Here is a 25066-nt window from a genome sequence, read left to right as displayed (position 1 = left end):
TATCCAAAGCACAGTAATCTGTTCATTTGTGAATGGCAACATCATTCGGACAGATATCACTGGGGCAAAACTCTTAAAAGTATTTTCAGTAACTATACTGTGCAATAAATAAAATGATGAACTGGAAGTATTTATGAGTTCAAATTTACTACACTTTTACAGTAAAAGCAACAAAACCACAAATGTTTTCTAGCACTATAAACTAAATATGTTGAGAAAACAGAAGCAACTCAGGAGTAATAAACTCTCCTATCACTTAGACTGCTGCCTACACCTTATCATTAAAATTAAAATAAAATTGCACGGGAGAGCCTGGCAAGCTACCCGTGATGTATTCGTATGCCAAACACAGTAACAACAAAGTCTCCAATGGAGACATTACTGGGCCCGCTCGAGCAAATCGATGAACAACGGGAGGACCGTGACTGTGACCTATGGGTCTGGAACAGGAAACAGTGAACAAAGACATTCAGGAAAGTGATCAGAGACTGCTAGAATCATGCTGCGAGAACTGAAGAGTCTACTGAGGGCCTGGAGCATTAGTACAGCAGGGAGGGTGCTTGTCTTGCACCCGGCCAACATTGATTCAATCCCTAGTACCCCATGTGGTCCTCCAAGCCCTGCCAGGAGTGCACTCTGGGTGCAGAGCCAGGAGTAAGTCCTGAGCACAGCCAGGTGTGGCCCAAAAACCAAGGGGGAAAAAAAAGCCCATCAAAGAGGCTCTTACAAGCTACAGACAACAATTACACTGAACTGAAATACATTAAATATACTTAAATTCATGAATTCAAAAGAAAATTAAGGGAGGAAGTACAGTCACTGCTGAAGATGCTAACAAGCTAGCTCATTACAGTGATGTTAGCAAAAAAAAAGGGGGGATAAATAATCAATTTTCTACATCCTGGCTTTCCTTTATAAACTATACCACTGGATATAACAGCTGCATTCTTTCTGGAAGATGTCAGCTACTAAAGAGAAAATGATACATCAGTACTTCAATGATCTTAATCCATACAATACAAATAATCAATGACCAATACCATCACTGACATTACTGCAAATACAAATGGAGAAATATGACATTATAAATGACACTACTTATATACAGTAGTTATGAAGTGGGTACTGGGGATCAGGTGTTCTGACTTGAGGATGCAAGTCTCCATAATCCAATAACCAACTTACGCATTTGCAGGCAATAGCATAAACAGAGGACATGCTGAACGATTCCACAGGCATGTACCAGCCAAATCCAGGCCTTGGAAGTTCCTCGGCAAAGGGTAGCCAACTCCGTTAGTTCTTGCAAGTATCTTTACTGAAAACAAACAGCTATGCCATTCATTTATCTACACTCTCTATCTGCCATCACACCAAAGGCAGGAGAGAACAGTTCTGAGCCACAGAGCCTAAAGTCTTTTCCCAGGGCTGCACCCTTCCCCCCACCAACACCCCACCCCACCCCTGCCAGCCCCTAGACAGCTCAGTGGGACAGGCTGCCTCCGAAAGGAAACTGCAAGTCTCATCTAGGTTCAGGCTCTGGACAACACCTCGCTGCAGACAGGAACACAACAAACAAGTAGCTGACCAGTAGTCACAAGAGAAGGGGACAAAGAAAACAGAAACAAAAATAAGTAAAAATAAAGCAAAAAGGGAAGAGAAAAATTTTGCCAAGTCTTGCTGTCAAAACAACAAACAAACTCTTCTCCCATTGTTCATCTATTTGCTCAAGCAGGTCCAGTAATGTCTCCATTTTGAGACTTGTTGTTACTGTGTTTGGCATATCGAATACGTCACAGGGAGCTTGTCAGGCTTTGCCCCGCAGGCAAGATACTCTCAGTACCTTGCCGGGCTCTCTTGAGAGGGGCGGAGGAATCGAACCTGGCTTGGCCGGGCTGGCTGCAGGCCAAGGCAAATGCCCTACCTCTGTGCTATCGCTCCAGCCAAGTCTTGCTAAATAAGATAAACAATAGAGCTTCTTCAACAAAATAGGACCAAAAGGATAGAAGGAAAACATATATAGAGTCAAACATATCAACCTCACTGAGGAAAGTTTATCTGTATATTGTAAAACCTATTTTTAAAAAAATCAAGAAAATTAGACATTTGTGTAATAACCATATATTTGGTATTAGAAGTCATATTTGAAATTGTCATAAAAAAAAAAGAGTTCTTTAAAGAAATCATACCAGAAATTGGAGGGGCAGTAAGGTGGGCCGCACCTGGTGGTGCTCAGGGATTGAACCAGGGTTGGCTGTGTGCGAGGCAAGCCCTTTACATCCCCTGTACTATCTCGCTGGTGCCCCTCTTTAAGCAAAATATGTCAAGGATTTGTTTTTAAAAATACAGAAAAGGTCAAGTGAATGGATGGAGGTAAAGCTGGAATACTGTCACAAGTGGATAACTAAAGCTACCACGTCATATAATGTATATGTGTATGAACTTTTAATATGGGGTCACATATCAAGTGGGACTCAAGGATCACTCCTGATTATGCTTGACAAACCATACAGGGTGCCAGGAATTGAATTCTAGTTGACCTCAGGCAAGGCAAGCACCCTACCCACTTGTACTGTCTCTCTGGCCCTATGACACTGTACGACACTCAAAAAAAAAATATATATATATATAATATATATTTAATTTGGCAGCAAAGGAGATCAAACTCAGGATCCCATACATGCATACAGGGGCTTTACTACTGAGCCACACCCTCAGTCCCCATGTAGTATTTTCTAATGTACACAGTAGCAACAACATGGTCACTAAACAGAAATAAAAAGAACCTGACTGCAAAGCAATGCAGACACTCTTGTACATTTCTTGATTGCCACTGCACATTATTTAGAAAGAGAAAATATTCATGTTACCTGTAACTTCCTGAAAACCTCCCTATCTTGGTGCAATAAAACCAAGCCTACCCCTAGGAGAGGATTAACTGTTCTTTTATTATGAGAAGCCAATAGAAAGAAGGCCATCTCTAGCACATACAATTTTGTGAAAAACTGAAAAATCCATTTTTTAAAAAAAATTTATTAGTGAAACACCATGGAGGTACAGTTGTAGACTTACAAACTTTCGTGCTTGGGTTTCAGTCAAGAAATCCATTAAAAAAATTTTTTTTGCTTTTTTGATCATACCCAGTGATGCACAGGGTTTACTCCTGGCTTTGCACTCAGGAATTACTCCTGGCAATGCTCAGGGGGCCATATGGGATGCTGGGAATCGAACCTGGGTCGGACGCATGCAAGGCAAACGCCCTTCTTCTCCCCCCCCCCCCCCGCCCACACCTCACCCCAGCCCCTCAGTCCTGTGAATCGGGTCTCAAGCTGTGCTGCCTTTGGCCCTTGGTCATTTTCTTGCTGTGTATCTTTATGCCCCACATATGAGGCACTTGTCCTTGCATGCATCCTTTTTTTCTTTTTTTTCACTTTTTGGGTCATGCCCGGCGATGCTGAGGAGTTACTCCTGGCTTTGCACTCAGGAATTACTCCTGGCAATGCTCAGGGGACCATATGGGATGCTGGGAATCAAACCTGACGCATGCAAGGCAAACGCCCTACCCGCTGTGCTATCACTCCAGCCCCAAGAAATCTATTTTTAAGACTGCCTTCCTCCATCATGACCGAAATGATTTATCTGAATGTTTATCATGACTGGGCACCCTCAGGTACAGTAGCACTTCTACACGCCTTCGGTCTACTCCATTCGAGGAGGTTCCCAGTGGGAAGGAAAGGCGCGCTCCCCAGGGCACACCCCCTTTCTGCAGGCCTGCATCTAGAGCAGGTGCTTGCCAGTTTGTGTGTGAGCTGTGCCCACTCTTGAGGTGGGCAGTACGCTGAGAGACTTGGTAGCCCCAACATTCCCTTCCCAAATATTTCGAAGTATCATCATTTCTCCCAGAAAAGCAGTTTCTTTCCCCACTGTGACAGAGCCTGGTGGGCAGTGAGCACATCACCAGCACTGCGGGCTCACCAGCATTTCTAAGGCAGGGGACAGGAAAGAACACTGGGCCACAGAAACTCCAGCTAGCCAGGCAAATCAAAATCCTGTTACACGTTGTTCCACTAGGATTACTGCTGTGATGTACCACGGGCACATCAGCACTACTGATCTCTTCTGAAACAGCGAAGTCCAGGGTCAGAGCAATAATAGTACAGCAGGTAGGGCACTTGCCTTGCACGCAGACGATCTGGGTTTGATCCCCGCATCCCATGTGGCACCTGAGCACCACCAGGAGTGATTCCTGAGTGCAGAGCCAGGTGTATCCCCAGGTGTGCCCCCCTCAAAAAAAAAAAGTAAAAATAAAAAAGGGAAGCCCTTCCTTGATGAAGGTACCTCTGTTTAGAGAGAACACAAGATTAGGACTCTTCGGTACAGAATGAGAAACAGACAAAAGACAACCAATGCTTCAAAGTGTATGGTTTTATGTCAGTTACACCTGATTGGGAGGGGAGACAAGAAACAAGACTGGTTGTGTTCAGGGGCTACCTAGGTTTGCAGGGGACCATGCAGGGCCACTCACATGTGCTCCAGCTTCTAAGTTATCTCCCAGGCCCTATGTCCGACTCAGTTAAAATATATACTGTCTATATCATATATACCAAAGCCAAGCCTAACAAATGCAGGTACTTAGTTCTCTCTCTCTCTTGCTGTCTCTCCTAAACTTTTACAACAGATTTTTATCCATTTTATACCAGTATCCTTCTATGAGTGTTAAACTGACATAGCATTGAGAAGGATGGTTTATTTTATACCTAAGTTATGACCAACCCCTTTCCCCCCTGGCCCCCCAAAAATCAAAGCACCTATTCATGTTTCAAAATAACGGAAACCAGAGATAAGTTTTACAGAAAGAATGGATTATTTGTATTCTGAAAATTGCAGGAAACTCGGTATAGTAACTCTGAGGCAACAGAAATTCTAGCTACTAACTTATTTTATATAGAATCCACTTAATATTCAAATTAAGTATTTAAATATTAAAGGTCAATATTAAATTTAAGACAGTTTTATAAATTAAAAAATTATAAAGATTCCTTTCCCAAGCCCTCCCACCCAAAATATCAAATTTATAGGACCAAACATAGACTTACTTGGGCAGTTAGAAAGGTATCATCTTCACCTTCTTGAGCTTCAATTTCCTAAGTAAAAGGGTATACAATAGCTTTGCTTTACAAATTATCTGGGTAACATGAGAATGCTTTTAAGCTCTACCTGATTATCCCCTGTGCGGGCTCAGTGCAGTGTCTATGATACCGTGGGTACTAGGTGCTTAATAATTCAGACTGCACTTTTCATGCTGACAAAAAAATTTGGCACACCAATAAAAAATTAGAAAAGACTCTTTCTTACACCTTCCCTTTACTAGTCTTGCAGAGCAAAAGTGTCTGAAGCATAAATGCTATCACCCTATTCCACATACCTCAAAAAGAGGCCAAAGTGGGCTGCTTTCACGCAAAGATGTGTCAAATTAAATGTTCTTGCATTAAACTTACATATTTTCCCCACCTTTCATAATTCACCAAGCAAATGTAAATAACTAACTTTCAATCTACTGAAGAACAAAAGAAAGAGGACAGCCCCCAGGGGCAGCGCTGGCAGTCGGAGGATATAGCCACACTCTAGTGTCTGAGATTCAAGCAGCGGCTGGGTTCTGGGCTCAAGGCCATAACCTAACCCACCATGGCAGAGCGCTCAATGTCACAGGGTGCTGCGTAAGAATCTCATGTAGAATAAGTAGCAACTTAAGAGCATACCAGCTATGTGAAAATTGTTTATGTCTGTGGAAGATAATAAGCAAAAACTTTAGAGATTATCTTAGCAAGTTTCTGGTTTATAAATAAAAATATCTAGTTTTAATTCTAAGACTTCTACAATGAGCAGAGAAAATACTTGTCATTATTTAGTACTTAATTTATCTGTGTCACATTTTAATAAAACTGGCTAAAGACCTGACTTTCGATGTCCTCTTTTTCTATATCTTCTATTGCTTCTGCCTCTATTAATTCATGAGCTCCCTTGTTGTCTTCTGCAGTAAGTAACTCCTTGGAAAGCACATTTTCTTCTTCATTTTCTCCAGATTCTTCTGAATCCTTTAGCTCGTCATTTCCATCTTGCTCATGGGTCTCTTGATTCTCCAATTCACAGTCCTTTTAATGGTAAGAAAATTTGGTACAACTCGAGGCAAAGTAGTGTAGGCTAGCCACCAAATGATTATTGTTGATTTATCTCCCTCCTCTGACACTCCCAAAGTCAAAGTTCAATCATTTTACTTTACATATCAACTGTATCTTAAAAAGAAAGTTGGGTCCAAGGCCCAGCTCATTAACCTCTACATTCCCATCCATTCTCAAATCTCAGGCAGAAACACAGCAACAGCACACCCATCAGAAACACCCTCAAGTGGCAGGCACTAAATTTTTACCAAGGTCCAGACAGAAGGCGCCAAAGAAACTACCTGATTCCTCCTCAGGACACAGCTGATTTAATGTCTTAAACAGTTTAACATAAACTTAACTTTTAACAAACAACAAAGAATCCTAACTGCTACATCAATGTGTGTTCTTAAAAAGGGAATGCAAATAATTCAGTGTATTTGTTTCAAAATCGATTTACTTTACTGGAATGCCACGATGCTGGAAGACAGGACAGGACTGTCTCTGTGAAGGGCAATGTTTGCCCTGCCGCGGCTGTCACTTGGACAGAAACAGAGAAGCAGCAATCCACTGGGTTTTCTCTTTTATAAAAAAAGGGGTGAAGAGAATAAACACTCTTCCCTCTCCTATTTCTTAAAAATTTAAGAGACCCTCTCTGGGTTGAAAGGGAACATGATACTGCCATTCACCATCCATGATTCCTACTGATGCAGTGAGGGACCAGACATTTCTGCAGAACACAGCCACGAAGAAGAAACCTGCCCGTCTCAGAACACGGAGTGTGCAACAGTAGTTCCACAACCTTATCAAAAACAAATAGGGGACACTGGAGATCAAAAATGGGAGTCAGCAGTTTACAGTGGTAGAAAAGGCATTCTGAAGGGACGTCCTTCACTGATTCTGCAATTCCAACCATCTTGATGGCCATTCTCATTTACAAAAGGAAAAAATTCCTACACCATTCAAATATCTACCCACCCCTGGCAGTTAAGTTCTAAAATTATAACCCGCTCTGGGAAACTAGGAAATTCACTTAATTTCTACCAAGTATTTCACAAATGCTACTTTGGGGGAGCGATAGCACAGCGGGTAGGGCGTCTGCCTTGCACGCAGCCAACATGGCCGACCCGAGTTCGATTCCTCCGCCCCTCTCGGAGAGCCCGGCAAGCTACCGAGAGTATTCGATATGCCAGACACAGTAACAACAAAGTCTCCAATGGAGACGTTACTGGGCCCGCTCGAGCAAATCGATGATCAACGGGAGGGCCTCTACTACTTTGGGGGAAAATATACTTGTATGTATGTATATAAATACACACAAAAAACAGATTTTATTAAAAACTCTTGTTCTTCTAGATATTATGAAACATCTTCTAGATATTATGAAACAAATGCATCCTTTGCAGTACCTATAAGTAACAATTATTATGCCAAATGGAAATAGACATTTCCTCTTAACACTATCATTTTTAAGAACTGAAGAGCTGAAAGAAAAAAGGTATTTGAAAACGGTAAGTTCTTTTACTGGGTCACAATGTTTTTCTGTCATATGAAGAAGAGTGGTAGCACAGCAGTAGGGCGTTTGCCTTGAGCACAGCCAGCCCAGCCGAGCAGGGTTCAATTCCTCCACCCCTCTCGGAGAGCCTGGCAAGCTACCGAGAGTATTCAATATGCCAAACACAGTAACAAGAAGTCTCACAATGGAGACGTTACTGGGCCCGCTCGAGCAAATTGATGAACAACAGGAGGACAGTGTTTTGTTTATGAAGAACTTTAACTTAATCACATAATCACTAGGAGAGAGTGAAAGACTGTGAGAACAAAGGAATAACCCTAGCAGAGGTTATATCACAAAGGATAACAGAATGCCAAACTGAAGTTCTTAAAAACTACAGCAAAAGCTTATTACCGACACACAATAAGATTGTTGATGGATTCCTGAAGGAAATATTTCCTTAACCTATCTGGAAATTCTGGGCTATTTCCTCAACCAAACATTTCTCTCTAAACTGCTCTCGAAGGGCAACAAGGATGGAAGGGCGAGGCCTTTGGCAGTGAGGGTGACCTGTGTGTGGTGCAGGGCGCTCGGTGTGCGGCAGGTGGAGAGCTATGAGCTGACAGGATAAAGCACACAGAGAGGCTACCACAATATGGACTAACTGGACACAGAAAACAAAGCATACGGGAATAGAACCGTACATGCTATCAGAGGAACCAGCGCATAATTCTGCATATGCCACAGAAGACCCACAATCAATATGTAGCTGGTCATGCTTCACTACGATGAAAACAAACCCAAGCCCCCATAATTAGAAAGAGCTAGAGGTCAAGAGCTGCCACAGTTCCAGTTAATATGACACATTCTACTTTCCTACAGGTCAGTAGAGAGAGCCATTCTTGTAAGCTGAAAGCAATCTAGCTTATTCTTTTTAAAAAGCCAAAACAAATTTCTCAATTTCATTGTTACCCACTAACAACACATCAGCAATTTTCTCTGAAGGACTACATTAGTGTAGTCTGTTTGATTATAGTCAAAAGCAAAATTCAATGGGCAGATGGAAAATGCATGATCAACATCCTTCACTGTGGTAAGTCGTCCAGGAACAGACATCCTCAATTGGCCTGTAGTTGCTCCTCTAGTTCCAAGGCCTCGAATTTCTACTTAAAAGTTATTGGCTGTATTTCTGAGAATAACACGGATAATAATAGATACACAGACCTATTTTACCTACATACTTCCATATTAGCTTTTTACGTGAAGTGCATGAATTCATCATGCAAATACTAGGTCCAACATAGATGTCTTAACCTGTAATGAGCACTTTACCTTGACAAAAGCATCATCTTCCACAGAAGCATCTCCACTCAACTCATCTGCTTCCTGTTTTTTACCTGCGAAAGAAGGAAAATGGGCTAACAACCAGTACTTTAAAAGCAAAAACCATTCCGTTTACCCCACAGTATCACGCTCCACTCCCAATCACCTGACAAAAGTTAATGCTGAAAGCTTCTAACGCAGTTCAGCCCAAACTCTCCCGAAAACGCTGTAGAATCAATGTAACACTACTTGCGAAAATAAACTAAGCAAATAGCTCCTCCTATTTATGAACTCATCATCTAAACTGACTTCTTACCGAGACACTCTTCCTCACAGCTTGATGATTCCTATCTCCAATCTTCCCCGACTGAGCAGCACCTTTCAACAGAGCAAACTCCAAGATGCATTATCGCTCAGGAAGACTTCCTAAATTTTCTTCCTCTATGTAACTTAACTGGACTGCTTATGAACCTGGAAAACAACCTAACTCTCCTCTTGAGCAAGGGAAATAGTCTCTCTAAAATAAAATTCCACACTTTACACCTCAGAATCCACCAGCTGGTTCTACTCTGCCTTGAACTCTGAAAGCAAATCCTGCTTCACCAAAGAAACTCCTCAAGAACAAGGACTATTTTCTCACTTTCCTCTGTGGGCCTACGCAGAAACAGTGCTGGGCGCTTAACATAACAACTGATTAAAAAAATAATAAATTTCAAAGAAAAAGTGACAGATTTAACTGCTTCAAGGCAAGCAAAAATTGCTTGGAGAACGAAAACTATGAGTAGTTACCAGATACAACCCGCACCTGTCCTTACCTTTAAAATATTACAAATTGGTGGCTAGAGCTTAGAAAACGTTTTCCCAGAGCTAGTGCTGAAAGTTTATTTGCAGGTTTGTCAAGAAAAACTGAGCCACAGCTCACAATAGATCAAAAATGTAGCTACAACTTGAGTATAAACTCATTCAACGTGAATGGATGCTTTTCTCCTAAGGCTGATTAACTGACTTCTGCAGAAACTACCATGTACCCCTGTACCCCTGTCTGTGACCCCCAAGACAGAGAGGCCAAGTTGTGCAATAACTGGAAGAGTTGGGTCCGTCCTGTCCAGTCCCCAGACTCCTTCCGCTGCCAACCTCTCCCCTGGCCATGAATGAGTGAGTAATAGGGAAAGAAACCGAATACTAAGCCTTTCGGGTATGTGAAAAACAAGATTAAAAGTGGAGATTTTCCTTTTACCCACGAAGGCTACCCTTGTCCCTGAGCGCACGTGTGGGTTAAGATAGAAACATGTAGACCTAGTGTGTCCTTCATTTCTTATTTGGAATGTTAAAGTTTTTTTTTTCTTTTTCTTTTTGGATCACACCCAGCGATGCACAGGGTTTACTCCAGACTCATACACTCAGGAATTACTCCTGCAGTGCTAGGGGGACCATATGGGATGCTGGGAATCAAACCCGGGTCGGCCACGTGCAAGGCAAACGCCCTTCCCGCTGTCCTATCACTCCAGTCCCACTTTTGTACTTCAGGGAAAATAAAAATTGGAAGTAACAAGAGCAACAAAGAGCCTATTCACCAGAAGTGTTTATTAACCCCCCCCCTTTTTTTAAAGATCAGAGCCAGAGAGATGGCTCAAGCGTAGTATGTAGGAGACTGAGGTTCACTCCCCAGCATTTAAATGATCCGAGGACCTTCCTACCATTGAGCTGGGATTTGTCCCTGAACACAGCCAGATGTGCCCCTGCCTCCTGTCCCAAACAGAAAGACCATCCTTGGGGTTGCAGCGCTATTACAGTGGGTAGGGCGCTTGCCTTGCTCACGGCCAACCTGGGTTGGATTCCTGGCATCCCATATGTTCCCTTAAGCACCACCAGGAATGGTTCAGGAATAAGCCCTGAGCACTTGATCCATAAACAAAACGAAAAAGAACGATCCCCACTCTGAAAAAGAAAGCAGTGAGAAAGAGCTCCTTAAACACTATGACATTTGAGCGAGCCAATAACACAGGCAAAGGGAAGAGAGGACAAGACTTTAGAGATGTAGGTCCCTCCTCCCACACACACAACTCCAAATAAACTAGAATGCCAAACTCGGAGGCAAAAAGAGCTATCTCAGTGGACTGGAGAGCAGATTTTGTACGCTGGAGTTCCTGGTTCAATCCCCACCAACAATAATCTCCCCAGCACTGCACCATGGACAACCCCCAAGCACAGAGCTGGGAGTAGCTGCAATGCCAAACCAGATGAGGCAAAAAAAAAAAGAGAGAGAGATTAAAAAAAAAAACAAAGAAAATATAAAGAACCAGAGAGATAATAAAGTGGGTGGGATGCCTGCCTTGCATGCAGCAGATCCAGGTTGATCCCAGCATTCCATATGGTCCTGAGCTCCCCAAGAGTAATTCTTGGGTGCAGAGCCAAGAGTAAGCCCTGAGCATCACCAGTTCTGGCCCAGAAACTGAAAACAAACCAGTAAAGGAGAACTGGGGGTGGGGGGACGATAACACACAGGACACCTTCAGATCATAAGCAATAAATATTTACTCTTTACTATTATGAACTGCTTTAAATTTTATAAGGCACTTAAAATAGTTCTACTGATTTTTCCAAGCATCCTACAGTATGTCAGACAGGTAATCACAATTTTACAACAGAAAAAAATGAACTTGAGAAGTAAATGAACTTGTCCAAATCTAGTATGTGGTGCTGTGAGAACTGGAAGACAAGGATTATCGTTTCAATTCTAAATTTCTTCACAACATCCTCCCCGAAGCACCTATCTAAAAGACATATTCTAGGAAGGAACAGTTAATGAACTCATCTTTGAATGGCAGGTCTGGATCAGCTCAATGACCAATGATTACACTGTGTACATTTCATGGTGAGTTTCACATTAGTTCATTTAGTGAACTCAGAAGGGCCAGCATGATACTACAGCGGGGAGTACATTTGCTTAGCACGCCTGGGTTCGATTGCTGGTACCACATAATGCTCCTCTGAACCTGCAAGGAACTATTTCTAAGCACAGAGCTAGGAGTAATGTACCCGACATTCCTGGGCACCAACACCTTTTCCCCCCCATCTCTCCCCCCTGCCCCCTCCACACCCAAAGAAAAAGGCAAATGTGAAGTATACTATGAGACCAACCACTGAGCAGACAGCATCACTGCTTAGGTGACTTCTGAGTTACATCCAAGAACTAAATACTTTCCCATGTATTACTGTATTGCATCATCGCTAGCTGCTCGGACACGAATATTCGTCCATGTTTACATGAGGAGAGGGAAGCTGAAAGGCTTCTCTGATTACTGAGTTACTAAAAGCTTCAGCTCAGACCCAGACTACACGGCTCCTCAAAACCCACAAACCCAGTAGGCTGATGGCTGCTTAAAATGCTTTTTTAGTGTCCACGGGCTCCCAAAGGCACCTTGAAAGACTTCTTAAATGTGAAAACGGAGATGAGACCTTGCACTGTGACACACAGTACAGGCAAAGGAGCACAACAAAGGGTCAAGCAAGCTGTCTGTGCTATGTCACACCCATCACAGCAAAGTATGGCTCTTTCAGCCCCAGGAGGTCCAAACACCAGGCAACGGAGTCTCCAACACCCAACATCCAGCATGAGAGTAATAAAAACTTCAAATCTACAGGCTGCCTTGTTTTTAAAAATCTATTTCCATAATCTGTAACTCTAGGCTTGTTTAATACATGCCAACGGGAAACTACACTATAATTTCTTCCTTTGTAATAATAAAGATACCACCTTTCCCCAGTCACCTTTCTACCAGTTACGATGTGCAACCTCTAGCCAGAAACTCATCTGATGCTGCACACAAGGCAGACACCCAAACACGTATGTCTGCCTCAGCACTAAGTCCTGGGTCGGAAGCTTGTCATAAGGCAAGTCTGGATTTCTATTCAGTCCACACTGGGATAAAGGCTAACGGGTGACGTGTGAGTCATGCACAGCGCCACACAAGGACAAGGCCACCTCTACACTGTCCTAACTGGTCTGGTGTCATGCATGAGAAATAAGGGGAAAAGCTTGAATTCCAGCACCACCAAAGTGAATTTTTAGCACAGTTTGCACTTACAGAAAAGAAAGGAAAAAAAGAGAAAGGGCATCTCAGGGACTAGTGGACACACAAACCCAGTGTGCAGGTGTGACCCTGAAGGGCAGAGCCCACATGGGAGCTAGGCACTGCAGAGAGCCCAGACCGGCACGTTCTGTCCAAACCCAGCATCCACCCACACCATCGCCCACGGAGCCTGTACAGCAGGGCCCCCACAGCCCTCTGTCCTTCAGAGAACCAGACCCAGTCAGACGGGCAGCAGGTGAGCAGGAGGAAGGCAATGGCAAAGCTTAACGTGCACCGAAGCCTTGCTTCCCTGGACTGAAGCTAGAAAAATGGAAAGACTGAAGAACCAACTTTTCAAAAGAATCAATTTATCAAATCTTCATCTGGCTATTCTGAAATGACATAAAATACATTGCAATGTTCTTTGTAATATTACAGTGTCTGAAAGTAAACATGTATACCCCTAAGAGTGCTGATGTCAGGAACATCTCATTATTTGTGAAACACAAATTTATAGAGTCCTTACAAATTCTTAAGAAATCACTGGGTCCAGACATCTTTCAAAATTTACAATATTTAGGGACTGGAAAAATCATGCCAGAGCTGATGCAAGTCCCTCACAAGCAGCTGACCCCATTTAATCCCCTGCACCAAACATGGTTCTCTTAGCACATAGCCAAGAGTAAGCTCTGAGCACCCCTCCATCCTACAGGGCAATTCAGTATTTACAATTTTCAGACTCTGGAAGAGCAAAGATGGTGTATATATAGCATTTACTAACTAAATATAACTGTCTCTCAGTGGTTTCTGTGGTGCCTCTCAGAACATATACTTCACATGCTGGAGGCGTGTGTTCAATCTCTAACAGCCCATGGTCCCCAGCGTGAAAGCCAAGTACTGAGTCAAGGGCATCCCTAAGCACTCCTAGTATAGATTCCAAACAAAAAAACTGTGTCCAAACAAATTTTCTTATTTGTTTGGCTTGCATACCAATTTTATACACCTATAACCTGGAGCCAGAGAAGAATGTTTCTTGGCCAGAAAGATCATGAGTGGGGTCAGACAGATAGTACAGCAGATAGGGCGCTTGCTGTGCTCATGGCCGACCTGGGTTCAATCCCCAGCATCCCATAAGGTTCCCTGAGCACTGCCAGGAATAATTCCTGAGAGCAGAGCCAGGAGTAACCCCCGAGCATCACTGAGTGTGGTCCAAAACCCTATAACAAAAATAAATAAATAAATAAAATAAAAATACTGATGTTCAGTCCCATGAGCACTGAGACTAAATCTCTGCAGCAGGAACTTGGGAGCCTTTTTTTTCCCCCCTTCTTCACACCACAGGCTATGGACTGAATCCACAAAGCTGCCTGTGCATAATTAAAGAAGCTGGAGTATGAACACAGGGATAAGGTTACTGTTTTGCACATTTTCTAGACCAGAAAAAAATTTGATTTACTTAACACCAAAACTGAGGCCAAAGAGACTGTACAGCATGTGAGGAGCTTGCCTCACCTGTAGCCCAGCCCACAGGGTCTCCCCGAACTGCCAGGAGTGATTCCTGAGTGAGCCAGGAATAAGCCCAGAGCATCAACAGCTGTGAGCCCAAAAAACACATAAAAACAAACAAAAAAAATCACACCAAAACAGAGCCACAGAGTTCACACACCTACTTTGCATGCATCAGGCAGGGGTTCAATCACCCCGCACTGTAATGGTTCCCCAAGCACTACCATGAGTGACCCTTAACTTAAGCACAGAGACAGGAGTAACCCCTTGGCACTGTAAGGAATGCCCCCCCCCAAAAAAAAAAGCAGAAAAACAAGCATCAAAATGTTATCCATTAAATCAAGTATGTCATAAAACTAAGTTGCTGAAAATGAAAAACAGTCTCCTCTGAGCACAGATACTGCAGATTTTGTCTCAATAAAATATTACATACCTATGGATCAATTCAAGAACTGGTCGAGTTGGTAGAATCGATCCATAATTGGTAATTAACAACTGCCACTTTTATTTGAACTTTGGGGAATATCTCATTTTAAAAATGATATTTAAGTTTTAAAATTAAAAAACTATTTAAGTTTTTCTTCGTGCCAGGAATCAAACCCAAGGTCATTCAACTTTTAAATTCTGGAAAGCTGAGGCGATGGCTCAAACAGCCAGAGCACAAGCTTTGCATGAGAAGGCTACTTCCATCTCTAGCACCTCTGAAGAACAACCTTAAAACATCAGCCCAGAACAAACTCCTACGGACAGGTGTGATTCCAAAATAATTAACACACACAAAGTAAGAAAATAAGATAAAACAAACCCAGAGAATACTCAGGGGGCGCACACTGCATGTATGACTCACTAGGTTCAACCCCCAGCACCAAGAAAAACAAAATTCTAGGAAACATACTATAAAGTCATAAAGCAAACTATTAATTCCAGGGTCCACAACTGACACGGAAGGCTTACTTAAGACAGAGGAGCTTATAAAGTGAATAGTTAACTCCTGGAATCAGACATTAAGCTCCTTCTACTGCAATATGTGAAAAACCTGGGGCTGGAGAGATAGTACAACAGGTAAGATGCCTTTCTTGCATGCTGCAAACCCACCTTCAATCCCCAGTACCACATATAATCCCTTAAATCCTGCCAAGAGCGCATGCACACGCACACACACACACACCATACATAATGACATATGTAATAAGCATATATTACATATACAATAGTTGATTAAATTAGTAAAGCCCATGCTTACATCCTAAATCCTATTTAATCTCACCTGATACCAAGTGCTAACAATATCATTTCTCTAATCCCTAGACAAGTCTTATACTTAGTGAGTTGATTCTAAAGCCTGAATTCCTCTGCCTCTACTCTGAACAGCATAAAGAGAACTTACCTTGGGAGAAGAACACTGTCTTAAAGTTCTAGAAAAATTTACCTCTCCCCGTCAGCATTTCTGACCCATTCAGAATATTTGATAACAGTAAAACAGTAGAGAATTGCACAAGATAAAGACTTTAATGGCTATATTGTGAAAGGGTTGGATTTGTGAAATGAAAATGACAGATAAAACCTCTGAGGCTGGAGAGCTACAGGCATGAGTCAAGCCCAGCATCTATTCAGTGAAGAATAAAAGGCTAATGCAATATTTGTTCTAAAAGCAATTTTTCTGCTTATCCACGGGTAAGGAGAAGCCATCAGTGCTATTAGTGATATTTTGGGGAAAATAATTTAAAAAAAAGACTTGTTTATTTCTTGGAAAACAGTAACAGTTCATCTCTAACAATATGTACTTTCTACAAAGAATTAAAATAAGCACCAGGGGCCAGGGAAACAGCTCAATAAGCTAGAGCACACACTCTGCATGAGGAGACCGGTGTTCCACTGCACGGACACTCAAAAACAGAGCTGGGAGCTGCCAGGACTGCCAAAGTCAAAACAAAAAAAGCACCAAAAGATACTTTTAAAAGCAATTAAAAAGAGCCTTTAGTTGGCACTAAGTACATAATAAATGTGAACTCTGCTAAACTACGTATAAAAGACTCCACCCTTACCTCATGCCTCCTGGCTTATCTAAGAAGTAGACATAATAATTCTACCCTGGAGACCTTCCTAATGGCCATGGTTCTGATTAAAGTTTGGTGAAGCAGAGAGATACTTTGTATGGGAGGAGGCCTGGGTTTGACCCTGAGCACTGCCAGGACCAAACCCTAAGCAGAGAGCCAGGAATTAAGCCTGAAGCACCACCAGGTATGGCCCAACACCTAAAAGCAAAGTTTCCTCAACCTACCAAATACATCTGAACAAATATAATATTTAAATGCAATTAAATATTACATTAAAATGTAATATTTCTAGTTAGAAATATTACGGGGACCAGAGCCATAGTACAGTGGGTAGAATGTTTGCCTTGCAACATGCGAATCTGGGTTCGATCCCTGGAACCCCATATGGTATCCCAAGCACTGCCAGAGGAATTTCTGAGCAAAGAGCAAGGACTAAGCCCTAAGCACCGCCAAGTATAACCCAAAATTAAGAAAAAAAAAACTGTATAATATAGTATTTTGGAATGTACACCTACATTATATAGTTGATTTCTACACTCTAATTTCACAATTGTTTTGTTTTTCTCTTTGTTTTGGTTTGGGGGCCACGCCCAGCGATGCTAACAGGCCACTCAGTTCTGGGCGAGGGGCCTGCTCAGAGCAGATCCAGGCCACGGCAGACAAGAAATGCATGCTGCCCACTGAACTACCCCTGCAGCCCTCACACAAACTGTAGAAACCTTTGTACAGTGAAGATTTATACTGCTTGTAATGTTTTTCACAAAAATTCAGATATTAGATGTTTGGCAAACATACAAAATAAAATTATACTTGTTTTTATAGAAAAAAAATTTTATATTGAAGTTTAATTTTATGCGTGTATTTCAGATGTCAACATCAAGTTAAGAGGCACATTACATGGAACTGTAAATACTGTACCAAACAGCCACATAAGTAATCTTTACTTAAGTTTTAGAGGTGACACGAAAGCCTGATAATTAAAAAGAATATGATCTGTCATTGTTGGGTGAGCCAAAAAGAAACTTTAAAGCCATAATCTCTAAACAAACTAATGAGTTAGCTCTACCAGTTTAACCACTTTCTGAGCACACACCCAAATGACAGTAAATACCACTGGGAAAGCTTTCTTCTAGGATATTTAAAAGCTCATCATAGACAATGTAAAAATACTTAAAAATGGAGAGTCCATCTAACTGTTACAGTTCTACCATATTATAACAATATGCAAACAGATTTCATAAATATAGTGGTTATGAGCATCAAGACATTAGCAACATTTTTGACACATCTGAATTTGCAATAACTGCATCTAAGAAATGATCTAAGGCCAAAGAGATAATACTGGGGTTAGGCCACTTGCCTGTGGCAGACCCCAGACCACCAAAGGGAGTGACCCAAACACAGAGCAGGGTGCAGCCACATGGCACCCCCAGGTGTAGACCAAATCCTTCTCCCTATTCACTAGCTCCCCCCATCTGTATACATAAAATACAGACCTAGTGATCCTACATTTGTGAAAGAATAAGCTTAATAGTTTAAGCTCCTCATTTTCTTATCATTTAAATCATATTTGCTAGCTTACTGTGAGAATCATTTACTTTCCTGACAAGTTATTTTACTTATGTAATGCCTGAATCAACATGACAGCATCTAAGCCCTGTCTTTGTCCTTCTCCCTTCCTAATAATTTATATCAAAGACTCTCTACACTGACTGAGGTCTTATGGGTTTCCCTGTTCTTATTTATCTACTTTAATTAAATAGAAAGCACTTTCTTCTGACTCCTGGCAATACACAATGATAAAACTTCAGAACTACGAGAGCCTTATAAATGATCGAATAAAATTTCCAATTTTACAAAAAAGGAAAAGGAACAAAATGAAAAAAAAGTGGCAGGACCAAGATGCAATCACTTTAATGATTTCACTTAGCTAATTCTAAGTGAAATAAAATTTGGCAAAAACAAAATTACTTTTTGCGTCTTTTAATTTTTGAGCTCTTAATTTAGCAACTAAAAAAAAAAAACCCTGACACTGCATTAAACAAGATTTTGTTTTTAATAAACAGTTAAGTAAGTAAGGCCCTCCCGTTGATCATCGATTTGCTTGAGCGGGCCCAGTAACATCTCCATTGGAGACTTTGTTGTTACTGTGTCTGGCATATCAAATACTCTCGGTAGCTTGCCAGGCTCTCCGAGAGGGGCGAAATATTTAGTTTAAAATATCTGTTGAGGGACTAGAGTACAAGCTTTGCTCCCCAGAACCACATAGATCCAAGGGTTCCCTGAACAAAGAGCCACACCACCACAGGTGTGACCTAAATCCAGCCTCCCCCTAAGCTATTCTATAAGCTTCCTTTATCCTACCTTGATTTCTAAAAATCATGAATATGTTTTATTAATTTAAACCTTAGTGTCATCTATAAGTATCTGTTTTGAAAACTAATTCAAAGTAAGTTCTTGGGGGGGGAGGTCTACATTGTATTCTTTGTAAATCATAAGATTTGTGAACAAATGACTAGTGGAGTTCAAGAAAACGCACTATTTATCATGTATGTCACGGTTTGACAAAAATAGTCTCATTAAGTACTCGGTAGGAGCCAGTCACAGAAACGATGATACATTTGAAACTTCTAAAGTCCACAAGGTATCGTTAACATCAGAGTGATAAAAAAAAATTCAAGTATCCTTATACATTAAAAAGTCAAGATACTGATGTAGTAAATATACTGAAAACCTCAATATCTTAAAATTTTTCCTATTGTTGAAATTTTCTCCAACAGTAAGATAAAAGAAGTTCCTATGAAATGCAGGGAAAGTAGGTGAGACTGAATAGATTAAACGAGGTTACTTTTAGGTGCTAAAACCAATAGCCAACTGTAATATTTCACATCATGACTAACTACCTGAAATCAAACTATCACAATGTGCAAATCAGTGACACGAATCAATACTGCTCTTAGGAAACAGCAGTCATCCCTGGCATCCTGATTTCTCAATTGTTAGGCTTCCCCAATTCTGAAACACAGCAGCAGCATGGCCATGCAAGCTTCTTGGAAAAAAACTAGGAAATGTATCTCTCAAAATCATATACTGTATCAGTATCCTTTAAAAAGTTCCAAACCTCCTAGATAACTTTGTTACACCTTTCCTCCTCTGCCTTTCCCACCTCACTCAGGCAGTTTCTAAAAGTGCTTTTCAATTTCCTTTGGCACCAGCTGGGATATCCAACTACAAGCACAGGAAGACACAGGGAGCTGGTATCAAGCCTTCCCTGGCCCTGGGATCAGAAAGCACTGAAGACCAAAAACACAATATTCTCCTCCTTTCTGAGTTAGTCCATTCACTTGTTTACTCTCGCTGGAATCAATATGGTTTACCGACAAGTGGCAAAAAAGGCTGCCCCTAACGAGTACACTCATATTGCAATTGCAGGAATTGGGTCCAGACAGCTTATGTCCACCCTCTGCCACTTTCCTTGGCAAAGGGGAATGGGGTGAGGTGAGAAATTTGATATTATTCAAATTAAGAATCCCTTAACAAAATTATTTTGAAACACCCAAACCTAAGCCCCAGATGGACAAAATGTTCACTTAAAACCATTTGCAGCTACTCACTAAAATTATCCTATCCTGGAAATAAATTCTGGTCAAGTAAAAATGTAATTAAAAAACAAAAAAATCTGAAACACAAGCCTTCAACTTTTTGAGTTTTTTTTAACTTTGCTAATATGACTGAAGTATCTTTTGAATTTTACTGAAAATTAGAATGTGTGATAAGAACGAATTAAGTTCACCACGTCAAACAAACACTAAACAGAAAGAATGTTAATATGCTAGAGAAAATAGCAGGGAACCAAGGTGAAAGATTCGGTAGGAATTCCACCATACTCTGCCAATTATGGGGCAAGGTAGACTTACATTAAAGTGTTTTTTATTCTTCACGTCTCCAGGTGCAGAGGAAGAAACATTATGAAACTTGCAATTATTTTTTGGGGAGCAATAAGGAACGGGTCTCTCTTTCAGGACAGCGTTAGCCAAATCGTAAGGGCTACGAGTCACCATGAGTCTGGCTGGCATCGTTAACTTTTCTTCCTTGACCCAAGAGGGCAGAGTGCCAGAGGGAAACAGCAAAGTGTAGCACAAAATAAACAGGGCAAGTGGCACAAGAGCAGAGGCAAGTTATATAACCGAAATAGGTGTTAAAATATGTTCATAACTGGTAATAACCTTTGCCTTTGGTTGGTTTCTTGTTTGGAGTATCAGTTGAAACAGTTAATTCAACATTATCTGGATCGCCTCCTTCCTCTTCAATCGCCTACATTAGAAAGAGAAGTTAATACGCTACAGGATCTCTCTAGGCTTATGTTATTAAGATGAAATGGAAAAATAAATCTAGCAAACCTCAAGCCTCAAGACGTTAGAATCGCCAGTCATTTCCTAAACCAACTTCAAAAAAAGGGAGATTTGGGGGAAAAAAAAAAAAAGGCAGTTACACTACACCCAGCGGAAGAAACTGGGGAGGGGGCGAAGACAGCACTCCTCTCCAAACCACCAGGTGGGCCTTTAAATTGGACCCAGTCGTGCCCGACACATCATCATCCCACGGGATGATAAACTGAACCCAAAAAAAAAAAAAAAACCAAAAAAACCCTCAACCTTCAGGGTTGCGGAAAAGTTGCGGGATGCGGAAGGGATGAAGGCCAAGTATCCTTCGCGGATTTCGGGAAGAGAAACTTAATCGCCCCTCCGAGAGCAACGGCCACGCACGCCCCGGCCCGGGACACCTCGGCCGGGGCGGGGGCGAAAAACGCTGCGAGCTGCGGCAGCGCCGGCGGGGAGCAGCGCGGCCTCGCCCGCCGCCCGCGCCCGAGGCCGGCGGAGACCGTTGGGCCCGGGGAACGGTAACGCGGCCCGGTCGCCCGAGCAACCGGTCCCTGCGCGGCGGGGCGCGGCGCGCGGGCGCCGGGGGAGGCCGGGCGGAGGCCGGGCGGGCGCCGGGGGAGGCCGGGGGAGGCCGGGGAGGCCGGGCGGGCGGGCCCCGGCGGGCGCTGCGGGGCGCCGGGAAGGGCCGGGCGGGCGGGCGGGCGGGCGCTGCGGGGCAGGCCGGGCGGGCGCGGCAGGGCGCGGGGCGCGGGCCCCGGGCGGACGCGCGTCCCCCGGCTCCCAGGCCCGGCCGGCGCGGCCTCACCTGCTTGAGGCGGGACAGCAGCACGGTCTTGACGCCGGTGACGTCCAGGTTGCGGCGCTTCAGCTCCGACTTGAGGTCGATGACCCGCAGGTCGCTCAGCTTCCGCGCCTCGGCCGGGCCCGCGCCGGCCGCGCCGGCCACAGCGCCCGCGGCGGCGGCCATCTTGGCGAGCGCGCGGCGGCGGCGGGAGGCGGCGGGAGGCGGCGCGAGCAGGCCGGGCCGGCCGCGGGCCTCTCGCTGCGCACAATGAGCCCGGCCCGCCCCCCGCCGCCGCCGCCGCCGGCGCCACCTGCGGGCCGGCCGGAACCCGGATGCGGCAGCGCCTGCGCACTCGCGCGCGCGGGGGGGCGGTGCCGGCGCGCCGGGCGGAAGTGGCCGCGGCCCCGGCCTCGCTGTCCCCGGGCCGCGGGGGGCGGGGCGGTCGGCCCCGCGCGCCTCTCACCCACCTCTCCCCGACTTGGGTGGGGGGGCCGCGAGCGGCTGCCGCCGGGCGCCGGGCCGCCCCCGCGGGAGGTCGGCGCGTGCCCGACCCGGCCGCAGGTCAAGTGCGCGCGCGCACGCGCCGAGCCCTGGGGGGACGCGGCGGCCGCGGGTGCGCCGGGGACGGGGGTGCGAGTCCCTGGAGGTGCGAGTGGCCAGGGGCGCTCCGCGGCGGGCCCGGGAGCTCGGCGGGCAGGGCGCTGGTCCTGCGTGCGGCGAGCCGGGTTCCACCCCCAGCACCTCATTGGGGCCCCCCTAACCCCGCCCCGAATCGTCCCGGAGCCCCGAGCCCGCGCTCCGTGTTACCCCTTAAAAACCATATATGTATGCATAGGTATGTGTCCACACTCTCCCCCCCCAACACACACACACACACAGTTTTTTTTTTTTTCAGGGCCTGAGCGGTAGCGCTGCGCCTTGCATGCACATTAGTGCCAGGTCCAGGTTCACTCCCCAGCACTGTGAGAGGTGCCGTCGTCCCCCTCATCCGCACCCGTCCCCAGCACCGCCAGGAATAATCCATGGAGTAACCCCAAACCAGTCTATGTGGATAGGAAGGGGAGGGGGGCTGTGTGTCGCCTCGCACCCTAGCTGTCGCCGCACCCCAGCTGTCGCCGCGAGCGTGCACACCGCCCTGGCAGGCTCTGATTTTCCCCCCAACTCGCTGCTCCGCCCCTGGCACCCGCTTCTCATTAGGTGAGCCTCGGTGGCGCAATACCAGGAAACTGATGTATGAGGGAGCAAATTTCGTGGATAGATACGTTCTTGCAGCCCCTCTTCCCAGTCACTGTTAGATCAAAAGGCTGGGAAGGGGAACATTGTAAAACAACGCCTAGCTCTTTACCAATTACAATTGATGCACTTTGAACGGCAGAAAAACTGCAGTCGTTCTGAAGGGTGTGGGTTAAAACCATGCGGTTTGAAAAGATGAAGAGGTTTCTTCACTGCCCTCCTGTGTGACCAGGGCTGAAACCCAACTCTCCTGATTCCATATGTCACTGTCTCTATCAAAATGTAGTTCACAAACATAGAATTCAAAACTAAAAGAATGCTTAGAAATAATTAGGTTCCCCCCCCCCCCAGTTTGGGAGATACTCCCTACCGTGCACAGGACAGTTCTTGTGTTCTGTGTTCAGGGATCACTTTTGGGGGACTCAAGACCATATGTAGTTCCAGGGACAGTGTAGCTAAGCCAGCCGTATGCAAGGCAGGTACCCTCTCCAGTGTCATATTGTTTTCACCCCTAAATCAATGGTTTAAAGTAAATTAAGGAGTTAACGCAGCAGGTAGGGTGCTTGCCTTGCATGCCTCTGACCGGGGTTCAGTTCCCCACATCGCATACAATGTCCCAACCACTGCATGAAGTGGTTCCTAAGCATCTCTGAATGTAGCCCAAAAACCAAAAATAAAATAAAATAAAGATCTTTAGGGAACAGAATGGGCTGGAGCAATAGCACAGCAGGTAGGACGTTTGCCTTGCACGCAGCCAATATGACCGACCCAAGTTCGATTCCTCCGCCCCTCTCGGGGAGCCCAGCAAGCTACCGAGAGTATCTCGCCTGCACTGCAAAGCCTGGCAAGCTACCCGTGAAGTATTCGATATGCCAAGCACAGTAACGAGAAGTCTCACAATGTTACTGGGCCTGCTCAAGCAAATCGAGGAACAACGGGAGGATAGTGACAGGGAACAGAACAATAGGACGGTGGCAGGGCTCTTGCCTTGGATGCAGCTGACCGGGGTTCCATCCCCGGTGTATATACTATATGGTTCCCCTAGCATTCACAGAAATGATTCCTGAATTCAGAACCAGAAGTAACCTCTTGAGCATTACCAGGTGTGGCCCAAAAACAAAACAAAAAACCTATTTTTAAAAGATTTTTTCTGAGAACCTACAACTAATTACTAGCCAAATTGACTCAAAACCTCAATCTCATTCTAGCCTCTCCAACACAGTCTCTTCCTGACTCTGTGGACGTGTGTGAAGAGGGCCTATACTAACCAATAGCTTGGGTCCACTTAAAGAAACTTCCTCCTCCTTCTCCTCCTACTTCCTCCCCATTTTCCCCTCTCTACCACTGAGCCATATCATAAATTGCTTGTATATAGCATACCCAGTTTCCTTTTCTGGTGCTGATAGAGCAGTTACGTTGGAATAACAGAGAAATATAGGCATAGTAGGATTAGAAAGAGTAGCTCTGGAGATAAAAATGACAATATTCTTGAATATGGACCCAGGATGGGCCCACTCTATTCACCTAGGATTTACAAAATAAAATCTTCTCAGACATCCTAGCCTCTTTATCCTCCCTTGTTGCATGTCTTGGGACCTGAGAGATAATCCAATGGGTAGGGCATTTGCCTTTCATTCAAGCTGACCCAGTTTCTCCTGACCTAGACACCTGAGCCTGCCGGAGTGGTTCTTAAGCAGAGATCCAGGAGGAAAATCTGAGCAAAGCAAACAAACAAACAAAAAAGTAAACAGGCAAAAATACATCTTGCGTTTCTTTTGAGGGATGTTGGGGTACACATCCTACAGTGCTCAAGACTTCCTCTTGGCTCTGTGCTCAGCATCACTCCTGGCAGGGCTCTGGAGAATATATGGGGCACCAGGGATCAAACCCAGTTAGGCCATGTGCAAAGCAAATGCTTTCCCTGAAGTCCTATCACTCCAGGCCGCCACCGTGCATGTCTTAAGCCTAATGCAGAGCTTGCCCATCTTTCTAGTAAAAATGTAAAATGGTTTTCCACCATTCCCAGACTCCTACTTAACGACACTCCATGCACCAGCT

The 25066-nt window shown here is 44.2% G+C and overlaps 1 protein-coding gene across 2 annotated transcripts in view; it reads right to left on the bottom strand.

Annotated features, from left to right (window-relative positions):
* Positions 1-21958, bottom strand: part of SLTM (SAFB like transcription modulator) — a 50153-nt gene extending 28195 nt beyond the window's left edge. For both annotated transcript variants that reach the window (XM_056130681.1, XM_056130682.1), the window contains exons 1-5: positions 21797-21958; positions 20836-20923; positions 8983-9047; positions 5952-6149; positions 5094-5141 (exon numbers count right to left, since the gene is read on the bottom strand). In XM_056130681.1, the coding sequence (XP_055986656.1) occupies positions 5094-5141; positions 5952-6149; positions 8983-9047; positions 20836-20923; positions 21797-21958 (561 nt within the window). The remainder of the gene's footprint in view (positions 1-5093; positions 5142-5951; positions 6150-8982; positions 9048-20835; positions 20924-21796) is intronic.
* Positions 21959-25066: the final 3108 nt, after the last annotated feature.

Source organism: Sorex fumeus, unplaced genomic scaffold (assembly GCF_029834395.1).
Source record: "Sorex fumeus unplaced genomic scaffold, SorFum_2.1 ptg000081l, whole genome shotgun sequence".
Lineage (NCBI taxonomy): Eukaryota > Metazoa > Chordata > Mammalia > Eulipotyphla > Soricidae > Sorex > Sorex fumeus.
The sequence above is the reverse complement of the archived record's forward strand: the minus strand, read 5'-3'. Positions and strand labels throughout refer to the sequence as shown.